The sequence below is a fragment of the Stegostoma tigrinum genome, chromosome 2 (assembly GCF_030684315.1).
Source record: "Stegostoma tigrinum isolate sSteTig4 chromosome 2, sSteTig4.hap1, whole genome shotgun sequence".
In the NCBI taxonomy this organism is placed as follows: Eukaryota; Metazoa; Chordata; class Chondrichthyes; order Orectolobiformes; family Stegostomatidae; genus Stegostoma; species Stegostoma tigrinum.
Genome location: NC_081355.1, coordinates 27272816 through 27291748, shown reverse-complemented (window position 1 = coordinate 27291748; position 18933 = coordinate 27272816). Strand labels below are relative to the sequence as shown.

General features: G+C 39.6%; 1 protein-coding gene across 1 annotated transcript in view; it reads left to right on the top strand.

Moving 5' to 3' along the window:
* Window positions 1–18933, top strand: part of LOC125448769 (oxysterol-binding protein-related protein 10) — a 189164-nt gene that overhangs the window by 46735 nt on the left and 123496 nt on the right. Inside the window, exons 3-5 of the mRNA XM_048524291.2 lie at window positions 5925–6004; window positions 9279–9470; window positions 15145–15352. Coding sequence (XP_048380248.1) covers window positions 5925–6004; window positions 9279–9470; window positions 15145–15352 — 480 coding nt within the window. The remainder of the gene's footprint in view (window positions 1–5924; window positions 6005–9278; window positions 9471–15144; window positions 15353–18933) is intronic.

Genomic DNA, 18933 nt, shown 5'->3' with positions numbered 1-18933 from the left:
TTTTAGGTAAGGGGTCTAGAACTGTTCAGTATTCCAACGGTGTCTAAGTAGTGCCTTGTATAGTATAGTTCTATACTCCATTCTCTTTGGGGAACATTTCATTTGTCTTCCCTATTAACTGCAGACTGTAAATACTAGCTTTTTGTGATTCATTGACAAGCACTCCCAGTAGTTTTCTACAGTCTTTTTTTCATATAAATAATATTCCTCCATACTACTTGCCTCTGAGCATAGCCACATGTTTTCCCACATTATATTCCATTTGCTGTTTTACCAATTTGCTTTACATGTGTATATCACTCTGCAAACAGTTTGTGCCTCCTTCATCACTTGTCACCCTACCCTTTTTTTTGAGTTATCTTCAAACCTGACTGTAGAATCTTTGTTCACTTCATACAAGGCATTTAATATACATTGCAAATAATCCTAGCTCCAGTACCCTGTGGTACTGCTTTAATTACAGATTGCTATTCTGGAAATGTCCTCCTTATTCCAACTCTGTTTTATCAGTCCAGTCCTCTATTCATACTATCATACTACCTGCAACACCATGGGATTTTGCCTTGTGTAGCATAATAGATGATACCTTATCAGATGACATATTGCAACTTTTTGAGACTTCGGTTTGGCCACACTTAGCGCATTCTGTTCAAAACTGGTTGCCATCTTATAGGAAGGATGTGGAGACTTTGGAGAGGCTGGATAAACTTGGCTTGTTTTCTCTGGAGTGGCAGAGGCTGAGGAGAGACTTGATAAAAGTCTCTAAAGTTATGAGATACATAGATAGGGTTGACAGTCAGAATCTTCTTCCAAGAGTTGAAAAGCCTAAAACTAGCGAGCAAGCATTTAAGAAGTAAAAGTTTAAGGGAGATGTGAGGGAGAAGTTTTTTTGCCCAAAGTAGAAGACGCTGGTAGTGGAAACAGATACGACAGGGGTGGTGAAGAGACTTTTAGCTAAGCACGTGAATATGCAAAGAATGGAGACGTATGGACCAAGGGCAGTCAGCAGGGATTAGTTTAATTTGGCGTCATGTTCAGCACAACGTTTTGGGCCGAAGGGCCTCTTCCTGCGCTGTACAGTTTTGATGATGTTCTGTTGTTCCAAAATGGAAATATATTGCGTTCACTACTTCCCCTTTATCTGTCCTGCATGTTACCTTGTCAAAGAATTCTTGTAAATTTCTCAGTCATGGCTTCTCCTTCATGAAGCCATGCTGAATTTGCTTGAATTTATTATGTATTTTTGAAATTCTCTGCTATTACATCCTTGATAAAAGACTTAACATCTGTCATTGAGGTAATGTTCAAGCTAACTGGCCAAGAATTACCTGATTCTTTTTGACTCCCTCCCTTTTTGTATAAAGGTGTTACATTGGCAGTTTTCCAATCTAGTTTTATACTTTTAAAACCATTCTCATTGTCCGTCTTGATATTACTTAAAACTTTATCCTTAATGTTTATTTTCAACCTGTATTGTATTTTAAATTGCTTTTTGTCAGTCTTTTAAATATTCCCATTCTTACCACTAATCTTTGCCACATTTCATGTTTTTTTCCTTCAATTTGATGCTATACGTACCTTGGTTAACCGTGGTTGTCTTCTCATTCACTCAGATGTATCTTTGCTCTGACCTATGAACTATGTACTTAAACATGTGCCATTGTTCAACCATCTCTTCTGTTAAAATCCATTCTTCGTCCACTCCAGCCAGCTCTGCCCTCACTCCTTTTGTAATTATTCTTATTTAAGTTTAGTGCATTTGTTTGTGAGCCAAGTTGCTTTTCCCCCTCAAACTGAATGCTGAATTCTACTATTCACTGTTTCACAGGGGATCTTTTATTCTGGCATGGTTTATTAAACCTGCTTCATTACATACCATCAGATCCACACCATATTGATCTGGAAAATGTCCCAAATTAGGTTCTTCCTTGTGATTTCCTTTGCCAATCTATCATGGTCCACGTGAAGATTGTTCGTGAATGAATTCAATGTACTGGCTTTGTTACGTTTCCTCATTATCTTCTGATCTCCTTATCTGTCCCACTGTCCAGTTAATGTTACAGTGCCTATGGATTATTCCTGCCAGTGTTTTCTTTCCCTTTTAATTACTTCACACCACCCATAGGTCTTTCTATCCGGGATTATTTCTTGCATTCGTACTTATTCTATCCTGTGCTAAGAATACAACCTCACCAACCTCTCCTCCTTGCCTGACCTTTCAAAAAGTTACATCCCCTGAATGTTTAGTTCCTAGTTTTGAACTCCTTGTAACCATATCTCTGTAATGCCTGTAAGATCATATCACTTAAACTGTGTTTCTGCTGTTAACTTGTTTATTTTGACCCAAATATTAGTAAAGATGTCTTTTCTTCCCTGTGCCTCCACCGCAATTACTTAAAAGCCCTTTCCAGAGCCCTCGTTGTTCAATTTGCCAGATATTGATCCCAGCCCATCCGAGTAGAACATCTCCCTTCTACCCTGTGACGGGGTACTGGTGCCCCATGAACTGAAATCCCCATTCCACACACACCAATCTTTTGATTCTCATATTTAACTCCTTGACTTTATGCCAGTGAATTCCAGGGATCGAAATTTATCCCTCCTGGGGTTTTTGTTTTTTTTTCAGGGCCTCACTTCTTCATTTTCATAACTTTTTTTGCTTTATGGATTTATGAATTTTGAGGTTTCTGCCTATTGATAATGTAGTACATTTCCTGAAGACTATATTATTAGGTCTTTAAATAGTTTGTGTACTATTTAGAATAAAATTGAAGTGACTTGGCGCAAGGCTAACTTGTTTTAGCTCAGCAGTACCTTATAAAATTTAATTATCAGCAGTTAAAACTAGGCAATGTTCTTTTATTTTTGTTACACTAATTTTAAGTTTCTTTTGCTTCAGTAATTGTCTTTAGTGAATGATACATAATGATTCTGACTTTGAGGTCCACCTGTGTAGCACACAAATACCTAACTGAGTTGTGCAATACCAATCATCAGATAATGCACAGTTTAATTCATTTTTTTTCTTTTTCTTCTCCTCCCCCCCCCCCCCCCCAGCTTGGGGGTAGATTGGATTGACTAAAGGAACATACTTATGGTTCTTTGTACCCATGTTTAAAATGAGCCATGATATTGAGATTTTTTTTCTTTATAATCCATTTTATTGAATTTATAGACTTTTCTCTGTAGACTAGACTAAACTAGATATAGTCCTTGGGGCAACTGGGATCAAAGGTCATGAAAAAGCAGGATTTGGCTTTTGAGTTGGATGATCAGCCATGATCATGAAGAATGGCAGAGCAGGCTCTAAGGCCCTAAAAGCTGCCTTCTGCTCCTATCTTCTTTGTTTCTATATTATCGATTCATTTTATCAGTAGCATTTTAGGATGTTTGATCATGGAAGAACCTGAATTGACAGTTGAGGTTGAAATATTCAAGTTTAATAGATAAACTCAAGAGTTTCCATTTGAAAATGTAACAACGAAAGATTGAATGAATGGATTCCAAATATTTTCTGAGGTGTAAATTATCAAATAAACATTTATCCTTCTGCTTCACAGCAATACACAAATTCCTCCAGCTAACCACATGCACTTTTGTCCTTCTCAGCAATGTCTCACTTTATCTACATGTGACTACAGACCCATAGCAATTTTGTTAACTCTTCACTGACATGTAAAGCGATTTGCACAAGCCATTCAATTCAAGGGTAATTAGGAATGGGCAACAGATGGTGGCCTGGCCAATGGTGCCCTTATCCAAAGAAAAAAATGAAGAAAGTATTATTAGAGACAAAGCATGAACGCACCTCTTACAATTAAAAAGCCAAGACACAAGAGTGTTAAAGGAATGTTAGGTGTGTTAGCCATGGTATAAACCCCATGCGGGGTTACGGGGATGGTGTGGGGACAGGAGGATGGTCCTGGGTGTGATGCTGTTTGAATGGCGTCCTTCTGCACTGTAGGGATTCTATGATTCTTGATTCCATGAAATATGTTTAAATATTCATCTGTGAATGTGGGATTAAAATTTTTGGGCCTGCAAATCTTCGTGAGACATTCTGAGGTTTTACAGATGCATCAAGTGGGCTGAACTTTGAGTGTGCATATGAACAAATATGAATCAAGGGACATAGTAGACCAGTCGGCTATTTTGATTTCCAAAGTAAAGTGATGCTGTTTCTGAAATGTTAAATCTCTTTCTCTCCACTAATCCTGCTATGTCTCTTGAGTTTCTCCAGCTCTTTGCATACTGGAGCAGAAATAAACACAGTAAGATCATGGCTGATCTGATTGTAATCTCAAATCTGAAATCCTGCCAATTCCTAATCATTCCTTCCCTCACCAAATGCATATAAATCCTGTCTTTCAGAATCACTTCCCACAATTTACCCACTACTGAAGTCAGACTCGCAGGTCACTAGTTCCCAGGTTTCTCCGAACATCTCTTTTTAAACAAAGGAACAACATCTCTAGTCATTTGGCTGCTCATCTGTATGTTTGAAGGAGCCCTGCAGTTTACTCCCTAACTTCCCACAAAGTTCTGGGATACACTAGATCACTAGGTGGACCTTTATCCATGTTTGTTTTCTAAGACTTTCTGTAATGTGAACTGTGTTCAAAACAGCAATATTTATTTCCCTGAGTTCTCTAGCCTCTATTTCTTTCTCCGTTTTAAAAAAAACTGACACTAAGTATTCATTTCGGCTCCATCCTTTGAGGATCAACACAAGGATAACCTTTTTGATCTTTAAGCGGCCCTACTCTCTCCAGTTGCTCTTAATGTGCACGTAGAATCTCTTTTTGGATTATCCTTAGCCTTAGAAAGTAAGGCTATCTCATTGCCTTTGCCCTTTGGATTTCACCCTAAGGAATGCCCTAACATACTTTAGTACTGTCCAAGAGATTAATTTGAACCCAGTTGTTTATATCTAATATTTGATGCTTTTTGATACTTGACTGGAAGCTCAATGTCTTAATTGATCCATAGTTCTCTAATCCTACTAGCCTTACCTTTCACTCTAATAGGAACATAATTACCCTGAACTCTGGTTGTCACACTTGAAAGCGTCCCACTTATCAGGAGTCCCTTTATTTCCCTCATGTCTACCTTTCACTTGTTCGAAATGTGTTCAGTTTTGACCATAATTCCATGCATGCACTGGAAAGGATGCAGAAAAGAGTGAGAGTACCATTCCTTGTGGAAGGAAAATGAACAGAGTGATACCTGAGGAAACTTGATACAACACCCACCATTGTAGATGCTGAAAATCTGACATGAAACCAGAAGGTGCTGGAAATTCTCAGAAGGATCAGGTTGCATTTATGGAGAGACAAACACAATCCACATTTCAGGCTGCAGACATTTTCTGTTTTTCTTTTGTATTGTATTAAACTTTATCATCTAGAAAGAAAGAGAAAGGACAGCCGTCTTCAATGTGTGACTTTGTAAGTTTTAAAGGTTGCATTAATTATAATTAATTAATGGCTGTTATTATAACCCAGTCTTTAAAAAAAATGCTGAAAGTGGTAACTCCAAGTTTGAGATTTGTAAGGAGAACTTAAGTCATGAATAATTTAACAAAAATAATTCCAGGTATAATTGGATGACTGTTATTGCACTAGACTAACTAGTATTGTTACACCAAATAGCTGGTCCCTTAGCTTTAATACATATGCTTCTGCTAAATTTTGAGAAACGAGTCGTGCTGTTTAGACTTTTAGTTTTGATACTTCAGCTCTGAGATTATGTTGCAAATCTGGTTATATTGGTTAGTTTCAGTTAGGTTACTTGTCCTGTCTAATTTTCTTAGACAGTACATGTGACATTTTGTTTCTTCTGGTTTACTAAATTCATTTGTTTCACAAATGATGGACTATGTGTCTTTCCTGATTTAAAATGTATGCCTGCTTTCTTCTCTGCAGCAGGGGATGCCAAAGAGCGACTCTACTGGGTGAACCAGCTTCAGGCTTCTGCCAAGCACCACACAGAAAATAATACGAAGGTGAAGGGTTACAAAATTGAAGTATTAATTGCTATACTGCAATGGAATGTACATTGCTAACATTTACAGCTATAATAGTCCTGTTTTAAAGAAAGTCTGATTTTATACATTGATTTTCCTAATTCCTGAAAATAACCTGCAAACAATAGCTAATTTTTTTTCCGTTAAAGTATGTCTCATGTTGATTAGTATTTTTTGTGGTTAAAGTTTTTAAAAAAAATCCTACCACATGACTGGCCAACTACATAGAATGCAACTTGGTTGTATCTTCAATCTTGTACCAAGTTGTTGGTTCATAACTCTTAAAATATGTACTAGTGAAGTAAATGTTACATGATCTATCAGTGCAATTAAAGAATACCTGAGCGCTTGTGTTACTTCAGAACTACAAAGGACAATTTGCCAGTAAAAATATTTGAGATTTACTTTAATATTTATCATCTTTAAATGTTTCCCCTCACTTAATAAATCAAATAGGTTAGACATAAATTAAGGGTTTTTTTTTGATAACAGATCGGTACTTAGTGTCTAGCATCAAATATTATAAAATAGTTAGGTCTCTAGCAATGCAAAAAATAACCAGGACATGTAAACCTGCATAATAATCATTTGATTTTTTTGCAGCTATTAACATTTCACATTAACCAAAGTGTGCAATAGTTGATTTAAAGATAGTCTTTTTGAATAACATTTATATCTGACAATATGAATCTCATTTTGGGAGGGACACTTTTCATTTCTGCCAAGGGTAATTTTGTTTGTTTGATGCTGAGGGCGCAACTTGTAGTAAAGTACCGTGGTCATTTGCTCACACTTAGAATGGGTTAGCTTTGCCAGATGTGGGAGTAAGGAGGAAACTGGGTATTCTTTTGGCAAGTAAATGCGCTTTATCATATTTTTGATCAACATTCGAGTTTGGGTGGAAGTTCTGACAGGTGGATGTTGTGTACCTCCTGTGTCGTTACTTTAGTTATCCTCCCGTGTGCTGTTTTTGTTTGTTTGCTCAAAAATGCCAAGATTCAAGAGTATTCCTAATTGGAAAACTACTGTCTAACAGATGAATGGAACCTGTGCAGCAGAAGGCTAGATTCTTTTTTTTTAAAAGAAATCCTTTAATAAATTTCAAAATTACCTGTGATATGGAGGTCCTGGTGTATGACTGGGGGTGGACGAGATCAGAAATCATAATAACATTAGGTTATAGTACAACAGGTTTATTTGAAAAAACAAACTTTTAGAGTCTTAGTTCTTTGGGTGTTAGAGAGGTAGTATCAGACTCAGAATTTAAAAGTAAAAGATCAAAGGGTCACACCTCTAAGGATGAACTAAACAAACCTAAAATACTGTTAAATCATTAATTAGTTAGAACATTTTAAACGTATATGTAAATCCCTGAATTCCTTTGGTCGCCACTGAGAGAATTAAATGTTTTAGCAGTATAATGAAAAGGTGACACTTCAGTTAGGGCAATGCATGTTAGGTGTGAGACCTTGATTGGGGTCTGTTTATGTTTTTAGTTTGGTTTTATTTCTAAAGTGGGAATTTATAAAATGCCCCACTGGCCGACCGACCAAAAACTCTGATTGTGGAACAAAATAGAATGTATCTGTATCTGCACATAGAAATTCACCACGTAGATTCATGTGTCTGTGCATGGGGGAGAGGCTGTGTGTGTATAGGGATTTAAATTGATTAATATGTCGATGAAAACTATTCCCCCCCCCCTCACCCTTCTCCGTTCCCCCTGTCTTGCTGTCTCTCCATCGCCACCAATACTGAAAGTTTATGACTCTGTAGTGGTGCTTAAGTCAATGAACTTGAGACTGCGGGACGAGAGTGAACACGGCCGGACCACAGAGCTGAGTACTGCAGGAGGAAGCACAATAATCCTCTGCTGTCCTGGAAACTGAATGTCAGCCTTGAAATATCTACTGTTTTTTTTCTTGGGAGCAGAGAGAACAGGATTGTTTTTAAAGCGCAGTGGCTGTGTTTTTTTTCCTTAGTCTGGCCAAAATTCTAACCTTATTGGATTCTTTATTTGAAATGTTATTAGGTCTGTACACATTGCCAAGGAGCAAGGAAGAGGAAGGGATCAGCTTCCATACCCCTTTATGCATGCAGTTTACTGACTGTCAGGCGTAGAACTAACCTCACCGAGAGCACAAAGTCTAACATCAGTAGTGGGGAAATACTAAGAGTATGAATGACCTGATAGTAGAGTACTGGGAAAAACAGTGACAGGATCCGATGGAATCAGCATGGGAAGCCATTTTTGACAAATGCTTTTTGAGCTTTGGACCTAAGATGAGAAATGTTTTCACCTAGAGAGTGGTGAGCATGTGGGATTCTCTGCCACAGAAAGTAGTTGAGATCAAATCATGGAATGCTTTCAGGAAGGAGAGAGATGTTCTTGGAGTTAAAGGAATCAAAATTTAAAGGAGTGGAAGCAGAAACAGTCTGCTGAGTTGGATGATCGGCCATGAACATATTGAATGATGGAACAGGCTTGAGACATAATGGCTTACTTGTCCTATTTTCTGTTTCCAAGAGTCTGAATTAGCTGATGTCGCTTGTCGTATGGTACTAAGCTCCCAAATTGGGGTGAGGAAAGATCAGAAGGACTTCCTATTTCTTATTGCTACACTTGCTAGTACAAAGTGTGTGCATGTGTACATATTGTCATGTAACAACAGAGTGAAGGCTTACAGTCCCAAATGTTGACACGCTTGACCTGTTGTCCGTGCTGGATAGGAATGAACTACTTTGCCTCAACCCACTTTCCAGATCTTGGTCTATCAAATGGTTCTCCATGATCTTACCTCTGGAGTTTAAAAAGTCCACAATCCAGGGTTTTAAAAAATGAGTTTTTTTTTGAGGAATCTCAGCCTCCATTATGCCATCTTATTGCACAACATTCAGTGTGAGAGTGTTACCAGCTCTATAAACAAGTTTGGCTGATCTCCTCAGTACAGTTGAACTGATCATGAGAGATTTGGGATTATCTAGAAATTAGACAATGGTGCCTTTTCTAAACTTTGAGAGGAGTGCTGAGGAAGTGTTACTCTGAATCAGATTTGTTCATGTTGGATCTGTCATGGGAATGTATGATAGGATAATGTAGAGGGAGGTTTATTCTGTATTTAACATTTGCTCTGAGTGTTTGTGAATCGACAGTGGCATTTTGGCTGGCAAAGTTAGTTTGATAAGACTGAATCAAATTAACTCTGCATTAAATAAATTACTTAATTATGTTTTATTTTTAAATTTATTTTAGAGTACGCCTTCAGTAAGAGCTAGAAGTTTGTCTTTGCTTCCTCCTGGGATATCAAATCCAGCATCTCTTGGTAGCCAGAAGCACCTGACACACAGTGGGCCAGGAATTATCACTATCACACATCACAAGTCTCCCGCTACCACCCGACGTGCAAAGAATCAGTGTCCCGGCCGCCTTTTAGATGTCAAAGAGGTAAGTTTGCAAACTACACTAGGATGTTTGGGCTAATGCATAGATCATTTTAGATGGAACATTTTTGCTTTCTATTTGGGCCCTAGAATGACCCTCTTATTGTTCCTCCTGAGTAGTGGTCTAGACCCAACCATCTTCAACTGATTCATCTTTGATTATTCTGTCCAATGTGAAAGTCAGACATGAAATGAATGGTACTAAATAATACTTCCCAGTCACTAAAGCTGTCTGTGCCTGCATGCAGTAAGACTTGTCAGCTTGGGCTAATGAATTGTAAGTAACATGCATAGTGCAGAAATGCCAGACAATGATCACTGCTCACAAGAAAATCTAATCATTTCCCCTTGGCGTTCAATGGCATTATTATAAGTGATTCGTCAGTGATAAACATCCAGGGAATTACTGTTGACCAGAAACTGACCTGGATCTGCTGTTTAAATAACTTTTTTGCTACAAGAATAGGTCAGAGGCTAGGAATGCTACAGTGAATAGGTCACGTCCTGACACACACCTTATTCATGATATATAAAGTACAAGACAGGAATATGTTGGAGTACTGTCCGCTTGCCTTGGCTGAGTGCACCTCTAGTGACGCGCAACAGGCCTGACACTATCCAGGGCAAAGCAGCATCCCATTCACTGGTTTGAAGCCTTCACTTCCACCCCCACCAATGCACGGTGAGAGCAGTGTGTACCGGCTACAAGATGCCAATGCTGCTTCGATAATACCTTCAAACCCATGACCTCCATTCCCCAGAAAAACTCAGGCATTCAGTATATGGGAACACCACCTGCAAGATGATGGAAAACAAAGCAGAGAATAAGTTAGAGATAATGGGAACTGCAGATGCTGGAGAATCCAAGATAACGAAGTATGGAGCTGGATGAACACAGCAGGCCAAGCAGCATCTCAGGAGCACAAAAGCTGATGTTTCAGGCCTAGACCGTTTTCTGATGAAGAAGAATCTTTTCTGATGAAGGGTCCAGGCCTGAAACGTCAGCTTTTGTGCTCCTAAGATGCTGCTTGGCCTGCTGTGTTCATCCAGTTCCACACTTTGTTATCTCGGAGAATAAGTTAGTCGGATAGAGAAAAAATAGAATGTCATGTTTCACAAGATTTGATGTGAGGCTATGTTAGTATTGCAAGTAGTTAAATAGGTGATTGGGGTGATTGGTTATTTGATTTGGTAGATGTATTGTAGCACAGGTGGGGCTGATGTATGGAAGAAGTGAAAGACTGAGTAGTTAATAAATATATTCACAATGGTGGCCTGTTTGGATCCAAATTGACTTGGGTAGCAGAGGATGATTGCCTAAATGTGAAGATTGGAAACTAAAAGTTATTTTCAGACAAAACATAATTGGTGTCTTTTTGTGAAAAGAATAGCTGAAGCCAAGTGGAAACTGTTAGAGTATGACCTCTTACTAATGTTTTGTGAAGCTGACGCTTAAGAATTGATGGAAAAGTGAAGTGAATATGTGGACGTGAGTTATATCCTTATGCAGAAAAGAAAGCAGGGTATGGCCTTAGCGGTTTTGCTTCCTATTAGAAATGAGATCAGACATAAAATGTTCAGAGGGCAAAGGCTCCACAATTCAGTACTGAGGAAGATTTAGAAATTCTGTTCAAATTTACAAACAAAATGCATGGCCAGACTTTGAAAAATTTAGAAAACAGGTTGGACATCCAACAGAAGAATATATAACAGAATTTAACAGGCTATACACAATTTCACAAAAAATCTACTTAGGAATTCTTAATTCAGTGCTTACCTTTAATTTGCTGGGCTGTATTTTAGAAGCAGAAGGACAAGTGTAAAAAAAAAAATGCCAGATACTTTGCAGGGCAATGCCACCCATGCTAACATCATGCCCTCAGCAAGGTTTTTTTTACTTTGTCTTCCTATCATTCCTGCACACCTTAACGTGCACTCTGTGTCTGCAGCTGCTGTAGAGATGACTTGCTCGGCAGCGGAGCCTGTTGGCCTTGGGAGTTTGGTTGGGCAACCCTGGAGACACTTGTGTCTGGATGAGCCAAACATGCTGAGGATCTTTTTGGTAGAAGCAAATTGACCCTTCTCAACATGAACTCTCAAGAGTCTGAGGGGGCAGGGAAGTTGGAGGTGGAAGGTCCAATCACTTCCGGAGTGGTGTGAGTGAAGACTTTGGATGAGGTTATTTCGTGATTCCTCCTCCAGGTGGATGCCTTCTGGCACAGCCCTGTTGTCTTGTGAGGGCATGCCACCTGCAGTGCACACCTGGTTTCACAACAACTTGACACCATGCATTTGGTCTTCAGGACCAATAGCTGGGGTGCCGCCGTGTGCCTCTCCAGCAGCCTTTAAGAGTATTGGGACCAGGGTGCCCATGGCAGGTGTTAATGTCCATGTGGGTAGCCAGATCGTTGCATGACTCACTCCACTGGTACAGCTGCTTTCTCGATCATCTGTAAAGCTGTTGCAGTGAGATGCTCTCTACATTGTGTTCCCACACCATTTAGGCTTAATATTCCCACCAAGGTATCACAAATGGGGGGAATATTGCTTCCTGTCTGGTCTTGGTAGTTTGGTCCTTAGTGATCAAGCTGATGGTTTCTGGCAGAGCCAGCTGTTTTGCTGCACAATGGTGGTTGCACTGGCAGTATTTGCAACACAAGACAGTGAAGGCATTATGGTCAGTGGTTAGAAGTGATATGCAATGGGTGACACTGTCAGTGGGGTTGACGTGAGTTTTATAGTAGAATGAAGAGTGGTTCTCACCTGGTCAGCAAGACAGTGACATTTCAGCATTTCTGCAGGAGCAGTTCCTGTGAGGGCCAAGATTATTCTCTTGTATGGGGTGATGAGTCTAATGTTGAAAACGCCTGCATCTTTACAGATGCTGTCTGCCCTGTTGGTCTCCTGTAGGATCCAAGATAACCAAGTGTGGGGCTGGATGAATTCAGCATCTGCAGTTCCCATTATCTCTGATCACAATTTTAACCTCACTGCGAAGCCTCTTTCAGGATGTCTAACCTGAAGAAGTTACCCTCCTCCCTCCGTACCAAGCTCAAGGGATCCACCTATCTTCTCCTCTATTCATCTTCAGTCCACCTCCCCCTCTCTCCTGTTAATTTCAGAATCCCCTCCCCATCCCCCTTTTCTGATGAAGGGTCTAGGCCTGAAACGTCAGCTTTTGTGCTCCTAAGACGCTGCTTGGCCTGCTGTGTTCATCCAGCCCCACGCTTTGTTATCTTGGATTCTCCAGCATCTGCAGTTCCCACTATCTTTGAATATCTCCTTGGCTGTTTTTGCGGCATATTCTTGGAACTTCAACTCAATTTTTATGCTTCGCTAGGGTAGTGTGCCGGAAGTAGGTCCCACAATTCCCAGTCATCTCAAATAATAAAGGTTTTTAAAAATAGACAAAATTCCCAAATTTACCTGACATTCAGACCCAGTTTTCTGCGCTTGACAAAAATGACAATTTATTACAATTAAATGGGCTGTAGCTACACATGAGCAATTATGAGCAATCGGCAGCAGTCAGCTCTCTTGAACTTTTGAGCTTGCTGCATCATTCACTAAGATCATGACCGATAATCCAAGTTGGCATAATTTTCCTGCTTTCTCCCCATTCCCTTTGATCCTTTAGTCCCTTGGATTATATCTGTCTCCTCTTGAAAATATTCAATGTTTTGGCCTTAATCTCTTTCTGTGGCAGATAATTCCACGGCATACTACTCTCTGGGCTTCTCAGCCTTACATCCTCTGACCTGTATCTTTAGACTGTGACCTTTGGTTCTGGACTCCTCAGTCATTGGGAACATATTTCCTATGTTCAGCATGTCTAATCCTGTTAAGATTTTTTAGGCTTCTATGAGATGTCCCCCTCATTCTTTGAAACCTCAATGAATATCTTCGTAATTGACTCATTCTCTCTTCATACATCAGTCCAGCCATCCTAGGTATCAGTTCCTTGTTGCAGTGCTTCTGTAGTCAAAATTTCCTTCCTTTAATAATGAGACCAAAATTGCACTCAGTACTCCAGGATCAACTCATCAACTCATCAACTCACCAACATCCTGTACAATTTTTGGGTTTAGATGAAATGAGGTGCAAGGAGACTTGTGTAGAGCATAAACACTGTAATGAACCAAGTAACCTGTTTTCATTCTGTACATTATGTACTATAATAATATTCTTCACATGCAAAGCTCCTTGTATTCCTGTGCTTTAGTCATCTCTCTGAATTTGGAGCAACTTAAAATTTTAAATCCTGTCATTGCTATTACATTTATTTATTAATGTTGACAGTACCACCATCATCAAAATGGCTGAGAGCAGGTTAGGGACAGGGATAGAAATGAAAATTTGTGAAATACAACACCACCCAAATGTATACATGCCTGTTACCATTTTATTTATAGTAGCTGATTGTGAAATGTGACTATATTGCATTTTGAGATGATAATATAAAAATATAAATACTTCATAATATATAAATCAAGACTTCCACAGACTTCTCATTGCTAAGAAAATCCATGAGTTATATTTGTTTAACAGATTCATTAAAATAATTTCACATGTTGCAAGTAGGAAAGTGGTTTGATTCTGCTTGGGAATGAAGATTGTCAGTTGACAATATACCTATATTGTGATGCTATTGACATCAACATTTCTAAGTGGTACACTCCCCTATGATATTTCCCACACCTCAGATTTTTACTGCATGGAATGCCTTCATTGGAAGCAGCCGTTTGTTTAGTCGCAGAATAATTTCATAATGTTAATCTTCAAGAAAGTAGAAATGATCAGACATGCTGATAATGCCATGGTTGCAGGCACATTCCCCATATGGGCCAGTGAAGCTTTTTTGGGGGCGGCTCTGTGGTTTGCACTGCTACCTCACAGCGCCAGGGACCCGGTTTCAATTCCACCCTCTGGTGACTACCTGTGTGGAGTTTGCACGCTCTCCCTGTGTCTGCGTGGGTTTCCTTCGGATATTCTGGTTTCTTCCCACAGTCCAAAGATGAGCAGGTTAGGTTGATTGGCCGTGCTAAATTGCCCGTAGTGTTCAGAGATGTGTAGATTAGGTGAGCTATGGGGGATGGGTCTGGATGGAATGCTCCCAGGGTCGTTGTGGACTTGTTGTGCCTAAGTGCCTGTTTCCACACTGTAGGGATTATATGATGCTATGATTAAATACAGAGATCCAGGCCACTTCAGCAAGGTTACCTGAAATTTTAGTATAATGACTGTAACTTAAATGTTATAACAGTAACCCTTAGCATGTTAAAAGATTTATTCATTGCTTTTAAACTGTCATTATTTTGATGAAGCTACATCATATTTATTAACATTTCTCATACCAGAAACAATAAAACAAATGTGGACAGTATTTGACATGCTAACCTTTCAGCGATCAATGTTTTGGAATACTTAATTTATTCAGTTATGACTTTAGGTTAGTATGAAAGTATGACTACAAACCTTACTGGTTACTTCAAGAGAAATTTGGGATTTTCTTCATTTTGATCTTTTATTGAAAATTAATTTTGTGTGTTGCTGTTGGAAGAGAAAAAGAATTATTAGGGAAATTTTGTTTATTTCTGATTGTAATAAATTTTGCATCTTGACTTCACCAGCACATGGTTCTTATAAATTCACTATATCATTATTTTTATTTTTAATAGATGATGAGTCAGGCAGAAGGACAGCAAAAGAGTCTTGTGCATTCAATCGAATCTCTCCCACCTTGCGGACCTCTATCTGCATTGGATCAAGATTTGCTGCTGTTGAAAGCTACCTCAGCTGCTACCATGAGCTGCCTTGGTGAATGCTTGAACATTCTGCAACAAAGTGTGCAGCACTCTGTCCAGCATAGCAAAAGATTGTCAAATGGTGTGTATTAAGGTGTCAAGCAGCAGTGGTAGCTCAGTTGAATGCAGAATTATTGCTGGTTCATCCCAGAATGATTTTAATTTATTCCCAGTCACCTTAATTTGTTCATGGAATGTGAGCTTCCCTGTGAAAGGCAGCATTTATTACTTATTATTGCTCTTGACAACATTGTGCTAAGCTACTGTCTTGAATTAAGGTGGTCTATGATACCCCCACACACCTGGCTTGGATTGAGGATTGGCTGTCTGACAGAAGGCAGAGACTTGGGATAAAAGGCTCTTATTCGGAATGGCAACTGGTGACGAGTGGTGTGTCCCGCAGGGTTCAGTGTTGGAGCCGCAGCTGTTTACCTTGTATATTAATGATCTGGATGAAGGGATCGGGGGCATTCTGGCAATGTTTGCTTGCCAATGATACGAAGATAGGTGGACAGGCAGGTAGTACTGAGGAGGTGGGGAAACTGCAGAAAGATTTAGACAGTTTAGGAGAGTGGTCCAGGAAATGGCTGATGAAATTCAATGTGAGTAAATGTGACGTTTTGCACTTTGGGGAAAAAAAAAATACAGGCATGGACTATTTTCTAAACGGTGAGAAAGTTCGTAAAGCAGAAGTACAAAGGGATCTGGGAGTGTTGGTCCAGGATTCTCTAAAGGTTAACTTGCAGGTAGAGTCCGTAATTAAGAAAGCGAATGTAATGTTGTCGTTTATCTCAAGAGGGTTGGAATATAAAAGCAGCGATGTGCTTCTGAGGCTTTATAAAGCTCTAGTTAGGCCCCATTTAGAATACTGTGTCCAATTTTGGGCTCCACACCTCAGGAAGGACATACTAGCCCTGGAGAGTGTCCAGTGGAGATTCACATGGATGATCCCTGGAATGGTAGGTTTAACGTATGATGAACAGCTAAGGATCCTGGGATTGTACTCATTAGAGTTTAGAAGGTTGAGTGGAGATCTAATAGAAACTTACAAGATAATGTATGGTTTAGAAGGGGTGGACGCTAGGAAGTTGTTTCCGTTAGGCGGGGAGACTAGGACCTGTGGGCACAGCCTTAAAATTAGAGGGAGTAAATTTAAAATTGAAATGAGGAGACATTTCTTCAGCCAGAGAGTGGTGGGCTTGTGGAATTCATTGCCACGGAGTGCAGTGGAGGCCAGGACGTTGGATGCCTTCAAGGCAGAGATCGACAAATTCTTGATCTCAGAAGGAATCAAGGGCTACGGGGAGAGTACAGGGAAGTGGAGTTGAAATGTCCATCAGCAATGATTTAAATGGCAGAGTGGACTTGATGGGCCGAATGGCCTTACTTCCACTCCTCTGTCTTATGTCTTATGGTCTTATTGACCTTTCTGGTAAGAAGCTCCAAGGTTTTAACCCAGTGTAAATATATCTCTAAGTCAGGATGATGTGTGACTTGGAGGGGAACTTACAGGAATTAATGTTTTTATATGTATCTGTTACACTACATTACATTATATAATCAGGCTGTCTCATTGGTTACATAGGATGTCAATGAATATGTACAATAAACCCACTAGATCCCACAATCACCTTGAATGTACTTTCCTCCAAACCCTGTCTCCTGGGGGTGCCATTCCATTATCCTAGTTTGTCCATTTCTTTTGCAAAAGATCTAATACTACATTCTTCTATATTAGTGATTCTGGTATCTATTCCTTAATCCTGAACTGCGAGTTCTCCGTATTGTGATTGACAAGGTTCTGAACCATGTCTGTCCCATTTCCTGCACTTTCATTCTTGCAGTTCCACCCGTTCTGAGAATAGTGACAGTATTCCTCATCTCCTCCTCTTCTTTTTGACCTGTTTCTGTATTTAATGGATCACACTCCACCATCTCCATTATGATGCCACCATCAAATATATCTTCCGTCCCTGTTAACATTTCACCATTTAGATTGGCTTATTCTCTTCGAGATACCTAGTCCATTCTAAATCACTCTTAAACAACCCTCTTTTTCTTCCTAAGGCATGTTACCATACAAGCAGTGGAGATGGTAACGCTTTTTGAACATTCATATCTTCCCTCCCTTCCAATTCCCCAAACACTCCGCCTAGTCACAGTAGTGACTACTCATTGTTCTTCTTTCAATTTAATATATTGTATTCACTGGTTACATGACAGTCTGTTGTACATTGAGGAGACCAAATACATATTGAGTGACCACCTTTGTTGAAAAATCTCTGTTCGTACCTCAAATGTGACCCCGAGCTTCTAGTTAGTTATTTTAATTCTTCCTTGCTGATTTATTACCTTTTGCTTCCTGCAGTATTTCAGTGAAGCTGAGAAACAAAACAGTGTTCCAAATGGGCACTTGGTAGCCTTCCAGGTTTGACACTCAGTTCACCAATTTCAATTTATTTGCTTTACAATGGCAGTTGTCCATCATTCACACATCCTCTGGACATTGTGTATTTCTCTCTTTGTTCCATTACTACTCTCTTTGGCAACATACTAGTATTTCTTACGTCACTTAATGCCTCCTGTCTTCCACCTGAACACAGACCTTCCCCTCAGCCCGACCCTTCCCTAGCTTAAATATTTAGATCTTGAATAGCATACAGGTCTGACCAAGGACCAATGAGACTTTAATTGAACAAAAAAGTAATGGGGAAACTCTGCAGGTGTGTCATCTTTGTGGAGAGAGAAATAGAATTAATAATTTAAGTCCACTGACTTTTCTTCAGACCTGAAACTTTTTCTCTTCCTTTCTGGAATGCAGCTAGAACCGTTGAATATTTCAGCATATATTTTTTTCTGAAGAAGGGCCTAGGCCCGAAACGTGAGCTTTCCTGCTCCTCTGCTGCTTGGCCTGTTGTGTTCATCCAGCTCTACACCTTGTTATCTTGAGTATTTCAGCATATTATGTTTTTGTAAGCAGTTGGAACAACACATAGTCTTTCAGCTAATCCTTAGTACCTTGGTAGCCCAAAGGCCCTTTTGTGCAATCACCTCTAGAGTTTCATTTAATGGCGATGATAGTGGACTCACCCACTGGCTAACGAATTTGAGAGTCTCCTACAGCCTGTTTAAGGGAAATCTGCATCAAGTGTGAGGGATTAGGCATTTAACTGGATAGCAGGGAGCCTTCCCTTTGATCAAGGATTTATCGGCCGTCCGTGGCTCTTCCCACCACGAAATTAATTTGGATGAAAACGGAAAGCCAAGTGGTCCCGACCTGCCACCTGCCACCTGCCACCACCTACCTTTTCTAAAACTCCCATCACTACTATGCCAGAGGAGGGCTTTGAATGATCCTTTGTGTTATCTTATTGCATCATATTTGCAAATTCAAATGCACTGCATCTATTGTTTCTCTTTATTCACTTTGTCCTTACGTATAATCTCAAAAGAATTACTCTTAATGGTTTTGTCAATGCCATTAACTTTTTTAGGACCTTTCTAGGATGTAGGGAATTCTGTCAGGATAAAAACAATTCATCTAATATCCCAGTAGCTTTGACTTTTTAAAGTCCTTTGACGTGGACTGTCTGTTCCAGGAACATTTTGTTCTATTAATTTCACCAATGCAATTTCTGAACAAGTACTAATTTCTTCAAGCTC